At 38.3% G+C, this 18,928-nt stretch overlaps 1 protein-coding gene across 1 annotated transcript; it reads left to right on the forward strand.

The window, feature by feature from the left end:
• The first annotated feature begins 1,292 nt into the window (after window positions 1–1,292).
• Window positions 1,293–18,591, forward strand: tes (testis derived transcript (3 LIM domains)). Its single transcript, XM_054619746.1, has 7 exons — window positions 1,293–1,471; window positions 7,023–7,108; window positions 10,358–10,907; window positions 12,725–13,339; window positions 15,252–15,467; window positions 16,726–16,884; window positions 17,918–18,591. Exons 1-7 carry the CDS (start codon window positions 1,445–1,447, stop codon window positions 18,107–18,109), a joined length of 1,845 nt encoding a protein of 614 aa, XP_054475721.1. The 5' UTR covers window positions 1,293–1,444; the 3' UTR covers window positions 18,110–18,591.
• The last annotated feature ends 337 nt before the right edge of the window (window positions 18,592–18,928 follow it).

Genomic DNA, 18,928 nt, shown 5'->3' on the forward strand with positions numbered 1-18,928 from the left:
TTATTAGTCATTTAATAGTCCTTTATTAAAGCAATTCAGGATGTATAAAAACACGTTTGCTTTTATTTTACATACGAGCTGAAGTTTTTTTTTAACATCTGCAGTGCAGGGAAATATATATATTTTTGCAAATTAAGGGACATACAGTAGCAGTCAAAAGTTTGGACACACCTTCTCATTCAATGGTTTTTATTTATTTTTATTTTATTTTTTTCTACATTGTAGATTAATATTGAAGACATCCAAACTATGAAGGAACACATATGGAATTATGTGGTAAACAAACAAATGCTCAACAAACCAGAATATGTTTTATATTTTACATTCTTCAAAGTAGTTGAATGAGAAGGTGTGTCCAAACTTTTGACTGGTACTGTACATTTAAGAAAATTATGCAATATTGCTTTATTCACACCTATCTACATTGAATATATTTTACAAAAGTATAAAATTCTTGCAAATACTAATGCAGAGAAATAATTTCCCCATTGGAGGGACTAATTATTATTTTATTATTACGGAGCATATTTTGCACCTTTCATGAGACTACATGATGTTAATTTACATAAGTGCTCCCTTCTCTTCTAAAACATTTTACTTATTATTATTTAAAATATCAACATATATATATTTTAATTATCTTTCTATCTCTTATACATTTGACTTTTTGACACAAGATTCCATGGTGAAAATGTTGAATTTTAATATTTTTTATTCTCAATTAAATTAGTTTGTTAGATGATTAGTTACAGTACAGACTATATATATATATATATATATATATATATATATATATATAGATTCAGAGAGAGAGAGAGAGAGAGAGAGAGAGTAAACCTTTCTAACAAGTTTTTATTCCTTTTTATTCCTGTTCTATCTTTATTTGGTTGTATAGTATGTGTATTTATTGTCTGTGTAGTTGTATAGTATGTGTATTTATTGTCTGTGTAGTTGTATAGTATGTGTATTTATTGTCTGTGTAGTTGTATAGTATGTGTATTTATTGTCTGTGAGTTGTATAGTATGTGTATTTATTGTCTGTGTAGTTGTATAGTATGTGTATTTATTGTCTGTGTAGTTGTATAGTATGTGTATTTATTGTCTGTGTAGTTGTATAGTATGTGTATTTATTGTCTGTGTCTGTGTAGTTGAGCTGCTGTGTAAGCTGCTGCAACTTGAATTTCCCCATGGGGATCAATAAAGGAATATAATAATATAATAATAAGTTGTTTTATTTTGAAGGTGATGACCAGAAACCATTGTGTTGTTTTCTTTAACTTGACCACGTGGTTTACCAGGACCTCCGAGGAGCAGACGGAGAGTGATCCGGGCTGTGCTGTTGTTTCTCCGGCCCCCTTTCTCACACTTTTTCCGGGTTTGGCAGTTCTCTTAAAAGCTTCTCATCTCTTCACTTCAGACAGACTTTTCACAGAGGGACTCAAACATGGAGATAGAGAAGGAAGTAAAGAAGGTAGGCTTCACACACACACACACACACACACACACACACACACACACACACACACACACACACACACACACACACACACACACACACACACACACACACACACACACACACACACACACACACACACACACACACATACACACACACACACATACACACACACACACACACACACACACACACACATACACACACACACATACACACACACACACATACACACACACATACACACACACACACACACACACACACACACACACACACACACACACACATACACACACACACACACACACACACACACACACACACACACACACACACACACACACACACACACACACACACACACACACACACACACACACACACACACACACACACACACACACACACACACACACACACACACACACACACACACCACACACACACACACACACATCACACACACACTTGGGGAACGCCCTGACAAGGTGTGCAGGTGAATGGGAAAGTGACATACACTTGCACAATGGAATTTGGTGATTTCGGCATATATTTTATGTTCATTGATAAAAAAATGCATTTCAACAAAACTCACAAGCTCTTATGCATGTTTTGCAATTATTTATCACAACATACATTCTGTTGCAAAGTTCACATGAATATTGTGCAAAACACACACACATACCACATACTACAGGGATGTTTATGTATCAGTGCCGGACAGACAAGGTGTGCAGGTTGATCAAACTGGGAAAGGTGAAAGTGGAAATACATTTAATGGAGTTTTTTAATGGAATTTGGTGATGAAAATTGAGGTGATTTACAAATGTTATGTAGGTTCTCTGAAAGTGTGAGGACTTGGATTGTGTTAAGAATTGGCTGCAGTGTTTGTCCTGTGTGTGTTCATTCATTTACAGTACCAGTCAAAAGTTTGGACACACCTTCTCATTCAATGGTTTTTCTTTATTTTTATTTTTTTCTACATTGTACATTAATATTGAAGACATCCAAACTATGAAGGAACACATATGGAATTATGTGGTAAACAAACAAATGCTCAACAAACCAGAATATGTTTTATATTTTAGATTCTTCAAAGTAGTTGAATGAGAAGGTGTGTCCAAACTTTTGACTGGTACTGTATGTTCATTCATTTAAGTCCAGATAGTTCATTTTAGATGGTTATCATATGTTGCATTCTTTGGATTTTTTTTGCATACATTCCCTTCTGCTTAGTCTACTGAAGACCCATGGGTAATCGCAGTGTAACTAATTGGAAATCTGCTTTTTTTTTGTGCTGAAAGCCAATCCAAAACATATAACCTGTAGCTGAGAAGTTTAAAAGCATTCCTTTTGTTGGCCTGGTGAGGATCCTGGCGGTTAATCCTTCCAGATGTTGTTGTCAATCAATGCCGTTAACACACGTAATCAATCATCTGTGTTTGCCTGAGCAGTGGGGTCCTTTGTGTAGACCTGCAGACAGCTGGCAGCAATGGAAGGGCAGCTAAAAGTACAGAAGTACATTTTCATCCTAATTCACAGAGTAGTGAGTCTTAGTTTACGTGAGACAAACTATCAATTAAAATCAGACTTATTGTGATTTATTTATTGTTTTCTTTTTTTGACTGGAGTAGAATCACCAAACAGATGTTGCTCAGTGTGACCTGTGTGTAACCTACTCCATTAAAACCCATATACAGCGGGTAAAATAAGTATTGAACACGTCACCAATACTTTTTCCCTGTGTCATTCCATTTTATTACACATAACTTAATTTCTGAACTTATTTGTTTGGTTTTCTTTGCATGTATGGATTACTTGGGTTGTTACCGACATCTGGTGAAAATTCCATGTCAATAGCACCTTTAGAAATATATTTACTGAGAAAAATGGTGACGTGTTCAATGCTTATTTTACCCGCTGTATATGTGTATATACAGTAAGCTGCTGCTGGCAAGTGGGTCCGAGCAGCCGGGTGACCCAGACAGACCCGGTCTGATATCTGCTTTTAATCCCCGGAGGAGATAAGTCTTCGGCCGCTGCAGGGTTTCTGTCTGCTGGAGGCTGCAGGTCGCTGGAGGCGCCTCAGTCAGCGGGAGAAAAACATCTGTAATTACCGTCAAACTGTAGCTGCTCTTTTTAAAGAGAAGCGGCCTGTGTGTTTGGGTGATGTTATGTTCAATTAGGATCATGCCGTCTACCAAAACAAGAAGGCAGAGGTAATGAGTTGTGACAACGGGCGCGCTGGGTGTAGTCTGGAAAATCATCATCATCATCATCATCATCATCATCATCATCATCATCATCATCACTGCAGTTCTGTTAGATTCAACTGATTCAGATGAATTAGAATTATCTGTTGGATTGTGGGACTTTCTCTGGCAAGCAGCTACAAAAAAGTGCCACATAAAAAAGAAAACAAGTCATAAAATGGCTCTATATTCGTCATACTTAGATACTCGAAAAAAGGAAGTTGTGTCGTTAAATTTCACAATACTTAGTATTGTAAAAACAAAACCAAACTGACAGCTGCTACCGTGTGAAGTAGGAAAGTGCTACTTATGTTAAAACTATAATTTCTTTCTACAATCGTCACTTGAAATGATGAAAGCAGTTGCAAATGACAAGGTAGTACAGAATGTAAACCATACTTTGGTGTCTCATTTTTAAGATCTCATTAAACTTATTTATTTAATTTCTTTACAAAATAATCCAAAACACTGGCAATGAGGAAGATCTTGGGTAGATAATGAGAATAAATATCAAAGAAAATTGAAATCGTACCCTCTAAACCAAAAATAAATTTAGTTTTTAAACTTTTACAAAACTTGTTTGCAAGATATTTAGCTAATGCTGATTTATAGAGGGAACCTGATGAAACACAAGAAAATAGAGCAACAAAAAAGAAATGTGGAATGAACTGTTTAACAAGTCTTACTTATATAAAACAGTTTGTAACTCTGCTACTTCCTTGTTTTGTTCAACTGCAAGACATACAAGACAACTCAAATAACTACAGTTAAAGTTACGGAAGTTTAAAAAGTGTTTTTTGGCTTCTTATTGATGTTGCAGAAACAAGAAGTCTGATTTGCAGGTGGCCGGCTGAAATGTAAAACCGCTCCTTGTCCAGTGACTGACGTAGTTCTGGTCTGCACCTCAGACCTGCTGCAAAGAAAATGACTCATGAACATGACTCATTGGACCTGAACTGTATCATTTATATTTATGTCTGAAGATACTCTTTGCCAAGCGTTGTCACAGAACTCACTCACCCTGTGGGCTGAGTCATGATACAAAGTCATGGAGCAACATCAACTGCTCATGCAGTTTGAGTAACATGTGACACACACACACACACACACACACACACACACACACACACACACACATACACACACACACACACACACACACACACACAATGTTTAGACGTCCACAAGTTTTGAACACTCGGCTCGGTTCGCTTTTAAATCTCAACACTTACTTTTAGAGTTTGAGGTGATTTGAGAGAGCCAGAAAATGAACAGTCGATTCTCTAGAAGTGCTCAAACTTTGCAAACAAGAATGCAGTGCAAGTTTGTAGTTTACAGCTTCCTCTGCCATGTAAGAAATACAACTTTGTAGACCATGCGTGATGGAGAACGGTTAAGAAAAGTACAAGAGGAAAGGTATAAAGTAAAGCCTGGACTTTACGTTTCATCAGATGCTTCACTTCTTTTACAAACAAAACAAATTCCATTTAAAAAAGGAATGTTGTTTAGCAGCTTTTCAATGTGCTTTGATTTTTAGCAGATAAAGCAAGTCCAGCTGATTTATATAGCAAATTCCATACAGTAGTGCTTTACATAATGCATTAAAACATTATACAAAAAACAGAATATCGCTGGGTTGCACCAACACAAACCAGATGATTAGTTCTCATCAGAGTTCAGCAAAACTGGATTTAAAATGAGAAAATCCATATTTAGAATTTAGCTGATTTCTTTCGTTATATTAAATATTAATCTCTTTTTAGTAAACCCAAGTTTAAAATAAATACATTTAGTTAGTAAGTAGTAAGTTGGCTATAAAACAGGGGCAGACCAATAACTTCTTTGTTTCATTGTTTGCTAGCTAGCTAAAACATCAGTTAGTTAGCCTAACGTTGCTGATGAGAAGCTCAGATTTCTCCTCCTTTGAGGAAAAACTTTGAGAAAATTGAAAAAAGGCGACCAATTTTAAAAGTTAAACCTCCTCAAGTGTTAGTTTAAAGTTAATACCAGATTCAAGAGAGATTTAAATTGAATTTCTCTTCATTTTAAGATAGATTTAAAGTTTGTTGCAACTTGATGTAGAGTTAAAGAATGACTTAATTGGGTTTAAAAATGAATCCTTGCAACCCATCCTAAGAGTTGTAAACCTATATTAAAGGGATATAATCAATATTAAAGACATAAAGTAGGTAAAAACTGAGAAATAAATAGATGTCTCGGGGCTAAATGGACGACCGAGGTTCAGTCAAAGTCAGAGGAGAAGCTTATTTACTTATATAAATAAGTTCTAGTAAGTCTACTTTGACATCTTTCACTGTCTTAGTAGAATAAACTGAACTAAACTCCTTCAGTCTGTTTATGCTTCCTGCTAAAGATAAAGTAACTAATCTTAAAGTGCATCAGCCACTTCACTGAGGTCCACCGATGTGTTCGACACTTCACTTCACAAAACAAATCCAAGTCTAAACGTAATGGAAGTTTAAATATTGCCATCATTGCTCCGTCTGCATTCCTCAGCAGTGACTGTCTTTTGGGTCAAAAACGTTTCTGACAAGACGGTAGCCTGCTGAGATTCCACCAGGCTTTCAACAGCGCCGAATAGTTGACCGTATAAGGGCGTAAACAGCGGTAATGACTTAAGGTGGACATGAGCATTGTTTGAAACTGAAGCCGGGGAAAAGGATGCAGACGTTAAAGGAGAGGAGAGCAGCAGCCGGAAAACTGGAGAGGACATAATTCATGATTGCAGTTATGAAAATAGAAGAGAAATGTGGCTAAAAATAAACGTTTCTAAATGCAAAATAATCTATTTTGCTCGGATCACAAGTCATCTGAACTCCAATAAGAGTTCTTACAGGGACTTTAATACAGAATTTTCCTCCAAAAAATAAGATTATATTGTCTGAAATTATATTTAGTTTATTTTTCATGATTTTTGTTGTCAATTGTCGTCATTTCAGAGTAATTATTCCCTACATTGAGCATCAAAAATGTCCTCTCAAAGAGTCTGTGTCCTCTGAAAATGTATTTTTGGGTTGGCAAAACTACGGCCTGCCGTTTTTATAATTTTGATGTATGTACAGTGTGTATATATATATATATCTATATATATATATATCTGTATATATATCTGTATATGGCCCAAAGACGTTTGTCCCCTCTGGTCTATAGTGTGCAGCACCAGAGCAGCTTGTTTCCCAACTTTCTCTGCTCTTAACAGAAGTTCAGCTTTTCCTTTTTAGAGAGGAAGTGGTCAAAACCAAACTATGATGTAACTCATAATCTCCCTCATGTTCTCTGTTTTGCAGATGACCCTCGGACACGAGTTTGGCGCCGGAGCGGCCTGTTTGAAATGCAAAGACAAGTGCGAAGGCTTCGAGCTTCACTTCTGGAGGTTTGTAAAGCTTCTGTCAGAAAGCACAGAAACAAGATTAAAACCAGTCCTCCTGACTTCCTGCGTCCAGACTACTAATTACATTTGTGTAATTAAAGTACATGAGCATCAACTATGGTTAAAGGAAGCCTGTTGAGTAAAGCACTGGGCCCTCAGGAGGAGCTGCATGGTGGGAACAGAGCATTAAAGAATAATGCTTTCCCTCTTAAGATCAATAACATCACTCTCCTCTTAGCTTAATGAACAGTAGCAGCAGGAGTCAGGCCGAAGACGAACATGCTGTTCTTGAGCACAGACGCTTTTCAATTACGTCTTCGTCCCATGTCCCTTCAGCTTATTGTTAATATAGACTAAGTGGAAGTATGAGATAATGTGGGCTAGAGCCTTCAAGGGGGCTTGTGGTCCTGATTCAACAAAATGAATGTAATTGGAGGCTGAGAACTGCCCTCAATCCACGCTTCTACAAAGATGCTCACATCGGTTATTATGTAGAGTACGATGCCGTATTAGGGCCACCGTAGGTAAAACATTTATATATAATTACAGAGCCGTGGGAAGGGTAAAGTTTTAAATTTACTAAAGAAAAACTCAGATAATCGCAGACATGAAAGTGTTATATTTAACAGGAAAAAAATCATAAATTTGCAAGTTTATAAATTTATATATATTTTATTGTATAATCTACGATAAAAGTGCACAACCGGGGTCATGAAAAAAAGGGGGAGGGGAGTTTTTATTAAGTAACCACATCGCTTTACTTTTCAAGGTTGGATCAACCTAAACACACCAAAGATGGTACCGTTAAACATTGCCTTTACGGAGTGCAAACAATACATTATATTGCAGCGACTCTCAAACTCATGGCAGTATGCTAAACACGGTAATGTAGTCGTCCTTCTACACAACAAACCCTAAGGACATAACTCACTATAATAGGTTCTTTAACTGCCGCGTTATGTGCTTCTTCTGTGTTGCTTTCCCCGTTACTACGGTTACGTGGATGGAATAAAGGGTTCTCAACGGTTGTTTTTTAGAGCTAGCTGTGCTGAAATAAAAGACACGCCTTCGTGTAATCAAAGACAGAATCTGTACGTCTCTGCTTTCCTGTAACTTCTCCAACCTTTGTATTTATTATGTTAAAAAAAGGAGAGAGAGATAACGTGAAAGAACTCTTCCCTATTTGAGTTTTTGAATTTGTTTTTTTTTGTTTTTGAACTTGCAAATTTTAGATTTTTTTCTCGTAAATTAGCAACTTTAGTTTCATGGAATATTCCATTTTTTTATGTCTTAAATTTACCCCCCACTGGCTGTGTAATTGTTGTTGTTTTTTTTTACCTACAATGGGCCCCAAAACCTTGAAAAGTAGAAACTGGGTTGTGTAAAAAAACAACAACATGTGACCCTGATCGGGCAGTCTGACTACCCAGAGTTCTCTGCTTTTCCTCCTCTGTCTGTCACAACATGTGCATTTGTTTGGACCAGTGGCTCATGAAACACTGCTCCGTCTGGACAATCATCCACACTTGGCTAGTTTTCCTGAAGACAGCAACGGGTGCTCCGATGCCCTCGGCAGAACCAGCACAAAGGCCCACCGCGGGTCTGTGCTGTTTCAGTGTGTCTGAGGAATGTTGTACTGTGACAGTCAGACAGCGTCATTTCATGTGTTTGCCACCAAGTCTAAGGCTTTTCTTAACTCCAAAACTTAGAACATATGAAAACCATACTGCATATTCATAATTTGATCACATTTCTTTACCGTTAAAGTTCCCCTGTGGAGTTTTAGACCTCTAGTAGCACCACTGAGCTGTTTTTCTGAGTGGGTTCCCACTTCGAACAACTCGTAAACATGCATGATGATGCACACGGGCGACATAACGCACACTGTCACATTATTCCACTCATCATCAGGTGGCAATAACATGCCAAAATATGCTGCAATGTGTCAGCAAAGACAGGGAAGAAGAAGACTGCAAGCTAGTAAATATGGATTCTAATAATTCTGGATATAAAATACCTTCAAAATGTAATTTATTTTTCAAAAAAACGTTGCAAATGTTTTGAGGTTGGAAATGCAACAGTTTTCTTAGACCTCAAGGTTACACACTTTGAGTTTTGGTGAGCAATGCTTAACTATAATTATAAATAATTATAATAATATCACATACATAACTTTTCTTGGCTTACAAGAAAACTCCCCAGGCCCATTTAGCATCACCTTAATGAAAGGTAAGGACTGTAATGTAAGAGTCTAGGTAATCCATAGTTTAAAAATATATCTTTTGATTCTTCTCCTGAGTATAAATGCTTCCATTATTGCTGTTTGTTTTCACCATTATAGATACAATCTGGGCTTAGAAAGCTTGACACTGCAGAGAGAAATCTGTGGGCCTAGTCATGCTGAAGCCTGCAGCTCGCAGTCATAAATTATAACATAGTTCCTCTGAAACTATGAAGCCAGTTGTGTTGAGGCATGTGAAAAGAGCAGATATTTGAATATGAGTTGAACACAGGGCTGCTTGTATCAGTGCAGCTAAGTTGAAGCAGATGTATATGTTGTTTTAAGACAAAAAAGAAGAAAGAAAAGGATGTTTGTTTAAAAATAATGTACAATGCCGTGAAGAAAGCATAAGGCGTATTCAAGACTTCTCCAAAGCAACATAATAAACAGTATCTATTAGAGCTGCAGTGATAAATTGATTGGTTCTCAACTGATTAATTAATCGCCAACTATTTCTATAAACGATTTATCAGTTTGAGTCATTTTTTAAGTAAAAAAAAAGTCAAAATGTCCTAATTCCATCTTCTTTAATGTGAATATCTTCTGGTTAATCTACTGTTCTATGACAGTAAACTGTATATGTTTTGAGTTTTGGACAAAACAATATATTTAAAGACGTCATCTTGGGCTTCATGAAATACTGATGGACATGTTTCAACATTTTATTTGACATTTAAAAGACCAAACAACCGATTAATCTAGAAAATATTCTTTATCGACTGTTACAATAAATATCAGATGCAGTCCTTGTGTGTTTATATGTAGCATGGAGAACGTAGAATGTATACAATTAGAAAAATATAGATATTGTCCCAAACTGAACCAAGCATTAGTGGAATATATATTATTATTTAGGAATTGACATATTAAAGATAACTTAACTGCATAAAACAATCTTTCACGCTCACAATGAAAAAAATAAGAACATTTTTGTAAATCATAAATATTTCCCTCTTCTTCTCCTCTGCCAGAAAAATCTGCCGAAACTGTAAATGTGGCCTCACGGAGCACAACGTGCAGATGTGCTCGGAGGAGAACAAGAAGGTGGGGAAGCTGTTCGAGGACACCAAGTACACCGGCCTCATCGCCAAGCTGAAGACGGACGGCATCCCCAGCTACAAAGGCAACATGGTGACCATCACTCTGCCCAGCTCCGGCACCGCCTACGTTGTGCCGCCGAGCGCCGCTTCCTCCACTATGGTGCCTCCCGCCGCCACCGCTGGTTCTGTGCAGCCTGCAGGCTCGGCAGCCAGCGGCGCTCAGCCTCAGGGTCAGGGTTACCGTCAGGGTCAGGGTCAGGGTTACCCTCAGGGTCAGGGTCAGGGTTACCCTCAGGGTCAGGGTCAGGGTTACCCTCAGGGTCAGGGTCAGTCCGGACCAGCCGGCCTCACACCTTCGAAGGTTAACAAAGGGCCGGTTGCTGTCGGCGCCACACCAGCCCATCTGGTGCCAGTCTCCAAAGATGTGCCAATGAAGTCCGTCACCTATGAGTGGGCGCCACCAGTGGCCAATAAGTATCTGGTAAGAGATCAAACTAATTAATGTTTCTAAAAATCACATTCTTTACAGCAGTGGTTCAAATGGGGTACGTGTACCCCACTCCAGGGGGTAAGAGATTTTTAAAAAATATATTTCAAATTAGCATCCATTCAAAAATTTTAAAATAGTTATTTAATAAATATTCAATAAAATATAAGTGTAAGTTCATAAACTGATTCAATGCAACAATGCAATCTTGTTGACAGTTTAATAAATCAGACACTGATGGCAGAGCGCTGTGTATTACATCTTTATTTCAACCAAAAATGCTTTGCGCTGGTTAGGGGTACTAAAAAATATTTCACAGGGAGTTCACTGAAAAAAGGTTGAAACCACTGCTTTACAGCATTGTGTATTAAAGCTAGGGTTGGAAATCTTCTTTTATATATATATTTTAATAGTTTTGTTGAAATTCTCATTACATTCTGACAACAATCGACAAATCAAATGCTCTTTAAAAAAAATCTATTATCTGTGGCTTTTGCAGGACTGTAATAAGCCCGTCCAATTATTTCATTCTGGATAAATGAAATGCTTGGACATCAGCCTCCCTCTCTACCTGCTCATATCTTTCCCGTACACTCGTTGCACGTCACTGCAGACTTCCACAAGCTACTAGTTTAACAGCTGTGATTACTGACAGCCATGTTAGTTGTTTACATTCATAATAAAAAATTTTGGGGGAGTGGCTTTGGAGGGAGGCCTAAAGGAACGACTGTCAGTGATGACGACTTGATGACTTTCTTGCAAGAATTAGAACTTTTGGAGCTAACGCTGCTAGCTACTTTAGTTTTCAAAGAGTTTGCTGTGTTCTTTTGGTTGGATAATATATATATTTTTTTTTTTAAATCTAGTTTCTCGAGATGACAACTACATTTGGTATTCAGACAAATACACCAGCTTTGGGTTGAAGCTACAGCCAAGACTTTTACTAGGATGACGTTCTAATCACCCAAAAAGTGACATCATTAGCTAAAAGCCTGTGTGAGCGCTTTGTCCCAAACAGCGCAAGACGGCTCTCTGCTGCAACTTTTCAAGTGATCTAATGTGGCTCTGTGTTCCATTTAAAGGCTTTTGTCGTCAATTATTCAAAGCCACTTGTTTGGTTTTTTACATGTGACACAGAATAGCTCTCAACCCTGATGAAAACCAGCTTGTCGATGGCTTTAAGTTATTCTAAAACAATCAATTGTCTTCTTATTTTCATAAAATGTTTACAAGAGAGACAACAACTATTTACATGAGATCCATAAATGTCTGCAAAATAACCATGAAAAACACAGAAAAATACTTTAAATGTTAAAAAAAGTTTATGGTTGATTAAAATCTACTTTAGTACGGGAAATTAATAACAGATACATTTAATTTCTGTCTGTGAAACAAAGGCTTTTTCTGATCGGAAGTGTACAGGATCTAAGCAGCACCGTGATACAGTTTTAGCACTTTGGGGCTCCTCATGAAGAGATCCTGAAACAGGATTCAAGATTTTTCAGAAGGCATATTTTGAGATATTTGACTATAGTTATCAATTATGATTAATTCTTTTTTTAAGTAACCAGCTCTCACCATTTAACCAATCTCCTGTTTGGAGATGCTTCCAGAATGTCTTGTTTGTTTAGTCTAGTCTTTATCTGTAGGACTCTTGTTTTGCATGTCTTTCTCACCACAAGCTTTCAAAAAAGTTCTTCCCCTAAACTCTCTCTCTGATTGGTCCATAACGTCTCTGTCCTTCATGCAAACGTTCTTTATCCCGTCTTGAGCTGATCTCTTTCTTCTGGTTTTCCCCCTCTGACCTTCAGGCGGTGCGTTACATCGAGCTGCTCCCACCGGAGAAGCGACCGGTGGCCGGTACCGAGGGAGCCGCTTACCGCCGGCAGCAGATGGCCCGCCAGCTGCCCGAGCACGACCAGGACCCGTCCAAGTGCCACGAGCTGAGCCCGGCCGAGGTCAAGCAGATGCAGCAGTTCGTCCGCAAGTACAAGGACGAGGCCCTGGGGGTCGGAGACGTCATGCTGCCTGAGGAGATGGCTCTGGCTCATGCTGGTGGACCGGGAGGAGCCGGCGTCGGGGCTGGAGCTGCGTTTGGTGCCGGAGGGGCTGGGTATGGACCGGGAGCTGGGGGTGCCATGGCTGGAGCTGGTGCTGGTGCTGGTTCTGGACCAGGGGCTGCAGGCGCTGGTGTCGGGCCTATGGCTGGAGCTGGGGCTGGAGGTGGAGGTGTTGGTGGCTTCGGACCCGGAGCAGCGGGTAGAGGAGCTGGAGCTGGAGCTGGTGGTGCTGGACCAGCTTCAGGGACTGGGACCGGACCGTCTGCTGGCTTCGGACCAGCTGGAGGAGCCTTGGGTACCACTGCCACTGCTGGAGCCATGGGGGTCCCTGGAGCTCAGCAAGCCGGACTACCACAACAGGCCTTCGTAAGCACTCTCTCTCCTTTACATCCACACTGTGTCAGCATCCAGACCAGAATAAATGGTTTCAATTATTTTCTCAGTATTAACAAAGATAATTCCAGAAACTGAATTTAACTCATTTTCAAAGCTATACCCAAAACAAAAGTCTCAAATGTGTTTTTTTACATGTGTTAAACAAAAACTTAAATTTATCGTATTGCTTTTTTTTTATCACAGCTCGTTCCAAATCATTAATTGGACATTCATTTGTTAACTGATACACCGAAAGTTGAAAATGTATATTGTACGATCGCCCTTCTTATAGTCGTAATATCTGTGTGCCTTTGTCCCCGGTAGTTTTAATGAATCATTAGTTAGTTTGAGTGCAGTTGATAAGCTGAAGGGTGTTTTGCAAATTATTTTAGAAATGTGACGAACAAAGAAATACATTTTATCTCCTTCCTTTATCACTTTTAACTGTAATTCTACAGTGATATAAGCAGATTACAACACATTGTAAGTATGTTTATAAGGTATAAGAAAGTTGAACCCTTAGAATGAAGCAGTGTCCATTTGCAACCCTCGATTCCCCGATTGTATATATCTATCAGAGGAATTTTTCCCACCTTTCCCTCCAAATTGTTTCAAATTTTCTGACTTTAAAAAGTAAAGAAAGTGAAAGGAAAAGTACGTAGCAGAACAATATCTTTCTGCTGACGCCTTCGGGAGGTTACTAATACGTCCAGGCTTTATCCTTTATGCACGAGTAAATCTATAGTTTAAGTCAAATTCATATTTATTTGATGTAGAACCTGATAACTAGTTAGGTAGCTTTATCCTCATGTTCCCACAATGCATCACAGTCAGCAATGAGTAAACAGGCCACTAGGTGGAGCCATAAGACCGACTCTGACTCAGGCTTCAGCATGATGGGCTTTGATTTCACTGTAACTCACAGTGAGTCATGAGTCACATCTTCACCATGTGCAGTTAATTCTCTCTGTGTGGAGTCTTGTGATTGAAGATGTTTCTCCACCATGTTGTTCAAACATTCTCCTTAACGCTCTCTTAGCTTAATCCTCCGTTTAGATTCCTCACAGTTCACTCTTCTCTCCTGGCAGGAATCGTCTAAACAACTTTGTTTTTTCACCACAACTCCACCATCTTGATTAATTACACCAGAGTTTATAAAGGGGAATTCTGCCCATTTTCAGCCATGTATGTGTCATTCTTTACCATTCAGTGAATACAGTAACCAGGCAAAAAGTTAAAATATTCCCTTATAAAATAGACTTTTGTTTTTGTCAGATCAAAGGAGACAATCTTGACTTAGAAACGGACTCTAAGAGAAGGATATTGTCCTTTGTGTTGACTGACTGGAAGTACATAATAATTATTTGTTATTATTAAAAGGACATGAAATAAATATTTTGGGGACAGGATGCAACTAACAGTTCTGACACAGTATTATTTAAATATCCATTCATTGGTACTCATCTAATACATGCATTGTGTGTCGTAATCAGGAAAATTGAATCACAATTTACTATTTAAATGATTATCAATCAATCATCAATCAACAACAGGTCATTATCTCCTCAAATGTGAGAATTTGACATAAAAAAACAAGCACTTTAAAGTCATCAATTTATACTTTAGGAACTTGTTATGGGCCGTTTACATTTTTTCTATTTTTACATTTTACAGACTAACTGATGAATCAAAATAAAATTGTTTAATTTATAAGCAATTAAAAATAATCCTTAATTGGTGCCCTATTTTAAGCCAAAAAGACACTTATTAACAGGAATCTAGGAATTTTAAGCCACCCATTGAAACACCATGTTGGTCCTTGAGATAGATCCTAAAAAAGTCACAAATCGAATCCACCTCCATACTGACGACCATCTCTTCTTTTTCTTCTCCCCTTTTCAAGTCGTGCCATCACTGCCAGCAGCCGATGCGTCTGGGCGAGCCAGCCGTCTACGCCGAGCGGGCCGGCTACGACAAGATGTGGCATCCAGCGTGCTTCGTGTGCTGCACCTGCAACGAGCTGCTGGTGGACATGATCTACTTCTTGAAGAAAGGAAAGCTTTTCTGTGGACGCCACTACGGAGACAGCGAGAAGCCGCGCTGTGGAGGCTGTGATGAGGTGAGAGAGGGTTAGAGGTGTCCTGATGATGATGACAGTATCGGAACTGCCTCCGATACAAAGTAAAATGCTGAATTGGGTGTAGGCACATATGCAAGTTTATGCACCGATCCAATATATTGTTATCATTTCATTTGTAGGCTTATTCACGCTATACTGGGAAAACAACACCACTTTTGTTACATCCTATTTCTTCCCTGATAATGCTACATTATGAACAACAGATCTGTGTTGAAATTACATTACATTACATTACATTACAGTCATTTAATGACTGTAATGTAATGAAATCTAGTTAACGTTAGCCGTTAGCAGCCAGTGGGCACAACAGTCCTGCCTGGCTGAATAAGGACGCTAACGGCTAACATTAGCAGAGGTTGCAACCAGTTTTATTATGACACGTTCAAGGTCTAGTCATTGGAAATGATAAGTAGTAAACTCTTAACTCCATCATGATGTTTTTAAATGTTAGCTATAAATATTAGAGAGGGAATTATAACCTGTTTAACTTCCTAACACCAAGCTGCTTATAATACATAATTAAAACTATTAATGCCAGCAAATATATATTTACATTTATTTCATTTTTATTTGAATTGTGTTTATTTTCTTATGCAAATATCCACTTTAGATGACAATAACAAAGTGAAAGGTAAATATTTCGAATTTTCGACGGTTCTCACTGTCAGTAAAAAACGTTAGTCTGGAGTCTTACAGTTCTTAGAAAGAAAATCGCAATTATCGAAATCTGCCAAGACAATCGCAATTGGTGCATCCTTAGTTGATGTGGGCAATGTGTTGGCAGCAGACACAAAGCAACATTAGCATTCATTTGGGTTCATGTTTCTGACTACCTGATGAATTTAAGTCCAATATAAACTTTTCTTTTGGCTCTGATTTGGTCTCCACCAACTGCTGAGTGAAATCTAGCTCCAGAACTGCACGTTCAATGAGCGTTTTCTGTGGGTCATTGCAGCTTTAAAAAATCAAGTGCGTTGTTCTTAATGCCCTAGTATCGGATCGGTACTCTATTCGATACCTGAACTTGCGTAACAAAATCGGGAAAGAAAAAAATGGTATCGATCATCTCTAGAGAGGATATGATCATTTCAATTACTTTAAAAGTATGAGTAAGATAATAGTAGGGTTGTTTTAAATGCAATACAATTATTGTGTATTTTCAGATGCATCAGTTTTTCTGTAGTTTTCAGATCAGTAGCACTAACCGATCTGCATTTGGGTTCGTGTCCGTCCACAGCTGATCTTCAGTAACGAGTACACTCAGGCTGAGGGCCAGAACTGGCATCTGAAGCACTTCTGCTGTTTCGAGTGCGACTGCATCCTCGCCGGAGAGACGTACGTCATGGAGAACGACAAGCCGGTCTGCCAGCCGTGCTACATGAAGAGCTACGCTGTGGTAGGACTTTCTCTCTCTGTGCTTTTCTTTGTTTCGAGTAGTTGGAATTTGAGTATTTGTTTGTTGGAAGCTGTTATCCAAACCACAATTTAGGTCTCTTAGTGGTACTTAGGAAAGTCCTGTAAAACCTAAATAAATGTAGATTTTTCTTGAAAATAGGAGGTTAAACTGTATGTATCAAATGTTACATTTCAGCCAATCAACTAATAGCATTAATATTCTAGAGGCGATATCTAAAAAATAAACTGAGGCTACAGTAATTCAGATTTTTATATAGTTGTCCACTAAAGAACTGTCAATATTTGAAACAATGCAGTACATCTGATATTTTCTGGAGGGTGGGTGTGGGTCTTTTTGTTTGGTCTGACACACGTCAAACAACAGAGCTCATTGTAAAACTGATATCATAGAACGATTGTAAATCATCACCGGCTGCCCAAAAGTCAAGAATGCGAAGCACTCAGCATGTGTATACATTATTGATCCGACATAATCCCGACAGAGCCTCAGTTTTTTATGTAACTTTATACTTTCCATTACGATCATGTCAAAGTAAATGTTAAGAACCATGTGATTCCTATAAGTATTTAAAGATCAGCCGGCTCACAAAGCAATTGATGGCGAATAATTCAGCAAACTTTAAAAACATTTTTTTTTTATGTAGTTGCCGTTAGGGGGCAAAAATATATATTTAAACGTTTTTTAATATTAAAACTTGCCCCAAAACTAATCACCATTAGAATTTATTTGGCTTTAAAGAATTACACTTTTCTTTCTGAACAATCCGGACCAATATTTGATATGTTTTTTATCACATTGTGGTGGTTTTTTTATGTGTAGACTTTTAGTTTGGCTAAATAAGTTTAAATAAGAGTTTAAATAAGATGTTTTTCTGCAGTGTACGTTGAAAGACAAACCGCCTAGAACCTAAATGGAAAGCTTGAAAATGAAACGTGAAAAAACGAAACTACTGGAAAAACGTTGAAAAAACCAACTATTTGTCTTGACATCATCATGTCCTCCGTCTTCCCAGAAATGCGCCGCCTGCAAGAATCCGGTGGAGCCCGAGGCCCAGCGGGTTTCCTACGGCGAGTACCACTGGCACGCCGAGCCGGAGTGCTTCAAGTGCTCCGGCTGCTCCAAGTGCCTGGTGGGCCAGCGCTTCATGGCCGTGCAGGGCTTCCTGTTCTGCTCCGTGGAGTGCAAGAAGAAAACCGTGGCGTAAAGAGGGGCCAGAACAACTACCTGCCATCTTCTCCAAAACCACTTGTGAAACCAGGATGGGGTTCAGCTGAAAGCAGAACCAGAGCAGGGAAAAAAACAAACACTGGTGCAGGGATGGATTTTGGTTGTTGACATAAAGTGCCTGACACATCTGATACAGAAATGTACAGAAATAGTGAGTCCATTCAAATTTGAGTGCTTTTTTTCTTTCTGTCCATAACATAATCAGATCACAGTATTGATAAATCTGTCAAAAACATCTACTTTCCAGTTTATCAGCCTTCAAATCATTCCTCTTCTTTCAACAAGTACATTTTGTGTCACTTTCTTGCACTGTTTTTCTTACTGATGAGATTATTTTTGTTTTGGTCAGAGGTTGCAATCCAGTTTTTTTTGTGTCTAATGGTATTACTTCTGTTCTACTCCTCTAGAACCTACTGTTGATTTAATATGCCAACTTTATAAAAAAAAAAAAAAAAAAAAAAAAAAAAAAAAAAAAAAAAAACTACTGAGACTTTCCTCTCTGCAGCAATATGATGAGCAATATCAGCCAGGTTTGGGGTTGCTTTGCTTCCAGTGCACTGTATTCCAGATCAGACTGAAATAAAATCATAATGAAAATCATAATAATGATAAAAGTGACAAACTTGCAGTGACAAACTATTTGGATTATGTGACAAAAGAACTACAGCAGCCAAGTATAATGACAAAAGTATACTTGGCTGCTGTAATTATTTGGTTGCACATAATCCAAAGAGGTATATAGTAGTATTCTTATAGTATTTTAAGGGGAAAAACTAAGTGAAAATTGTCCAGTATA

The sequence above is a fragment of the Anoplopoma fimbria genome, chromosome 19, assembly GCF_027596085.1.
Source record: "Anoplopoma fimbria isolate UVic2021 breed Golden Eagle Sablefish chromosome 19, Afim_UVic_2022, whole genome shotgun sequence".
Lineage (NCBI taxonomy): Eukaryota > Metazoa > Chordata > Actinopteri > Perciformes > Anoplopomatidae > Anoplopoma > Anoplopoma fimbria.

Bases quoted from the DNA above. Each gene is read 5' to 3' on its own strand.
- tes (XM_054619746.1), top strand. From the start codon at position 1,445: ATGGAGATAGAGAAGGAAGTAAAGAAG. The intron at 10,908-12,724 runs GTAAGAGATCAA...TCTGACCTTCAG, and splicing joins CAGTGGCCAATAAGTATCTG to GCGGTGCGTTACATCGAGCT. The intron at 15,468-16,725 runs GTGAGAGAGGGT...GTCCGTCCACAG, and splicing joins GCTGTGGAGGCTGTGATGAG to CTGATCTTCAGTAACGAGTA.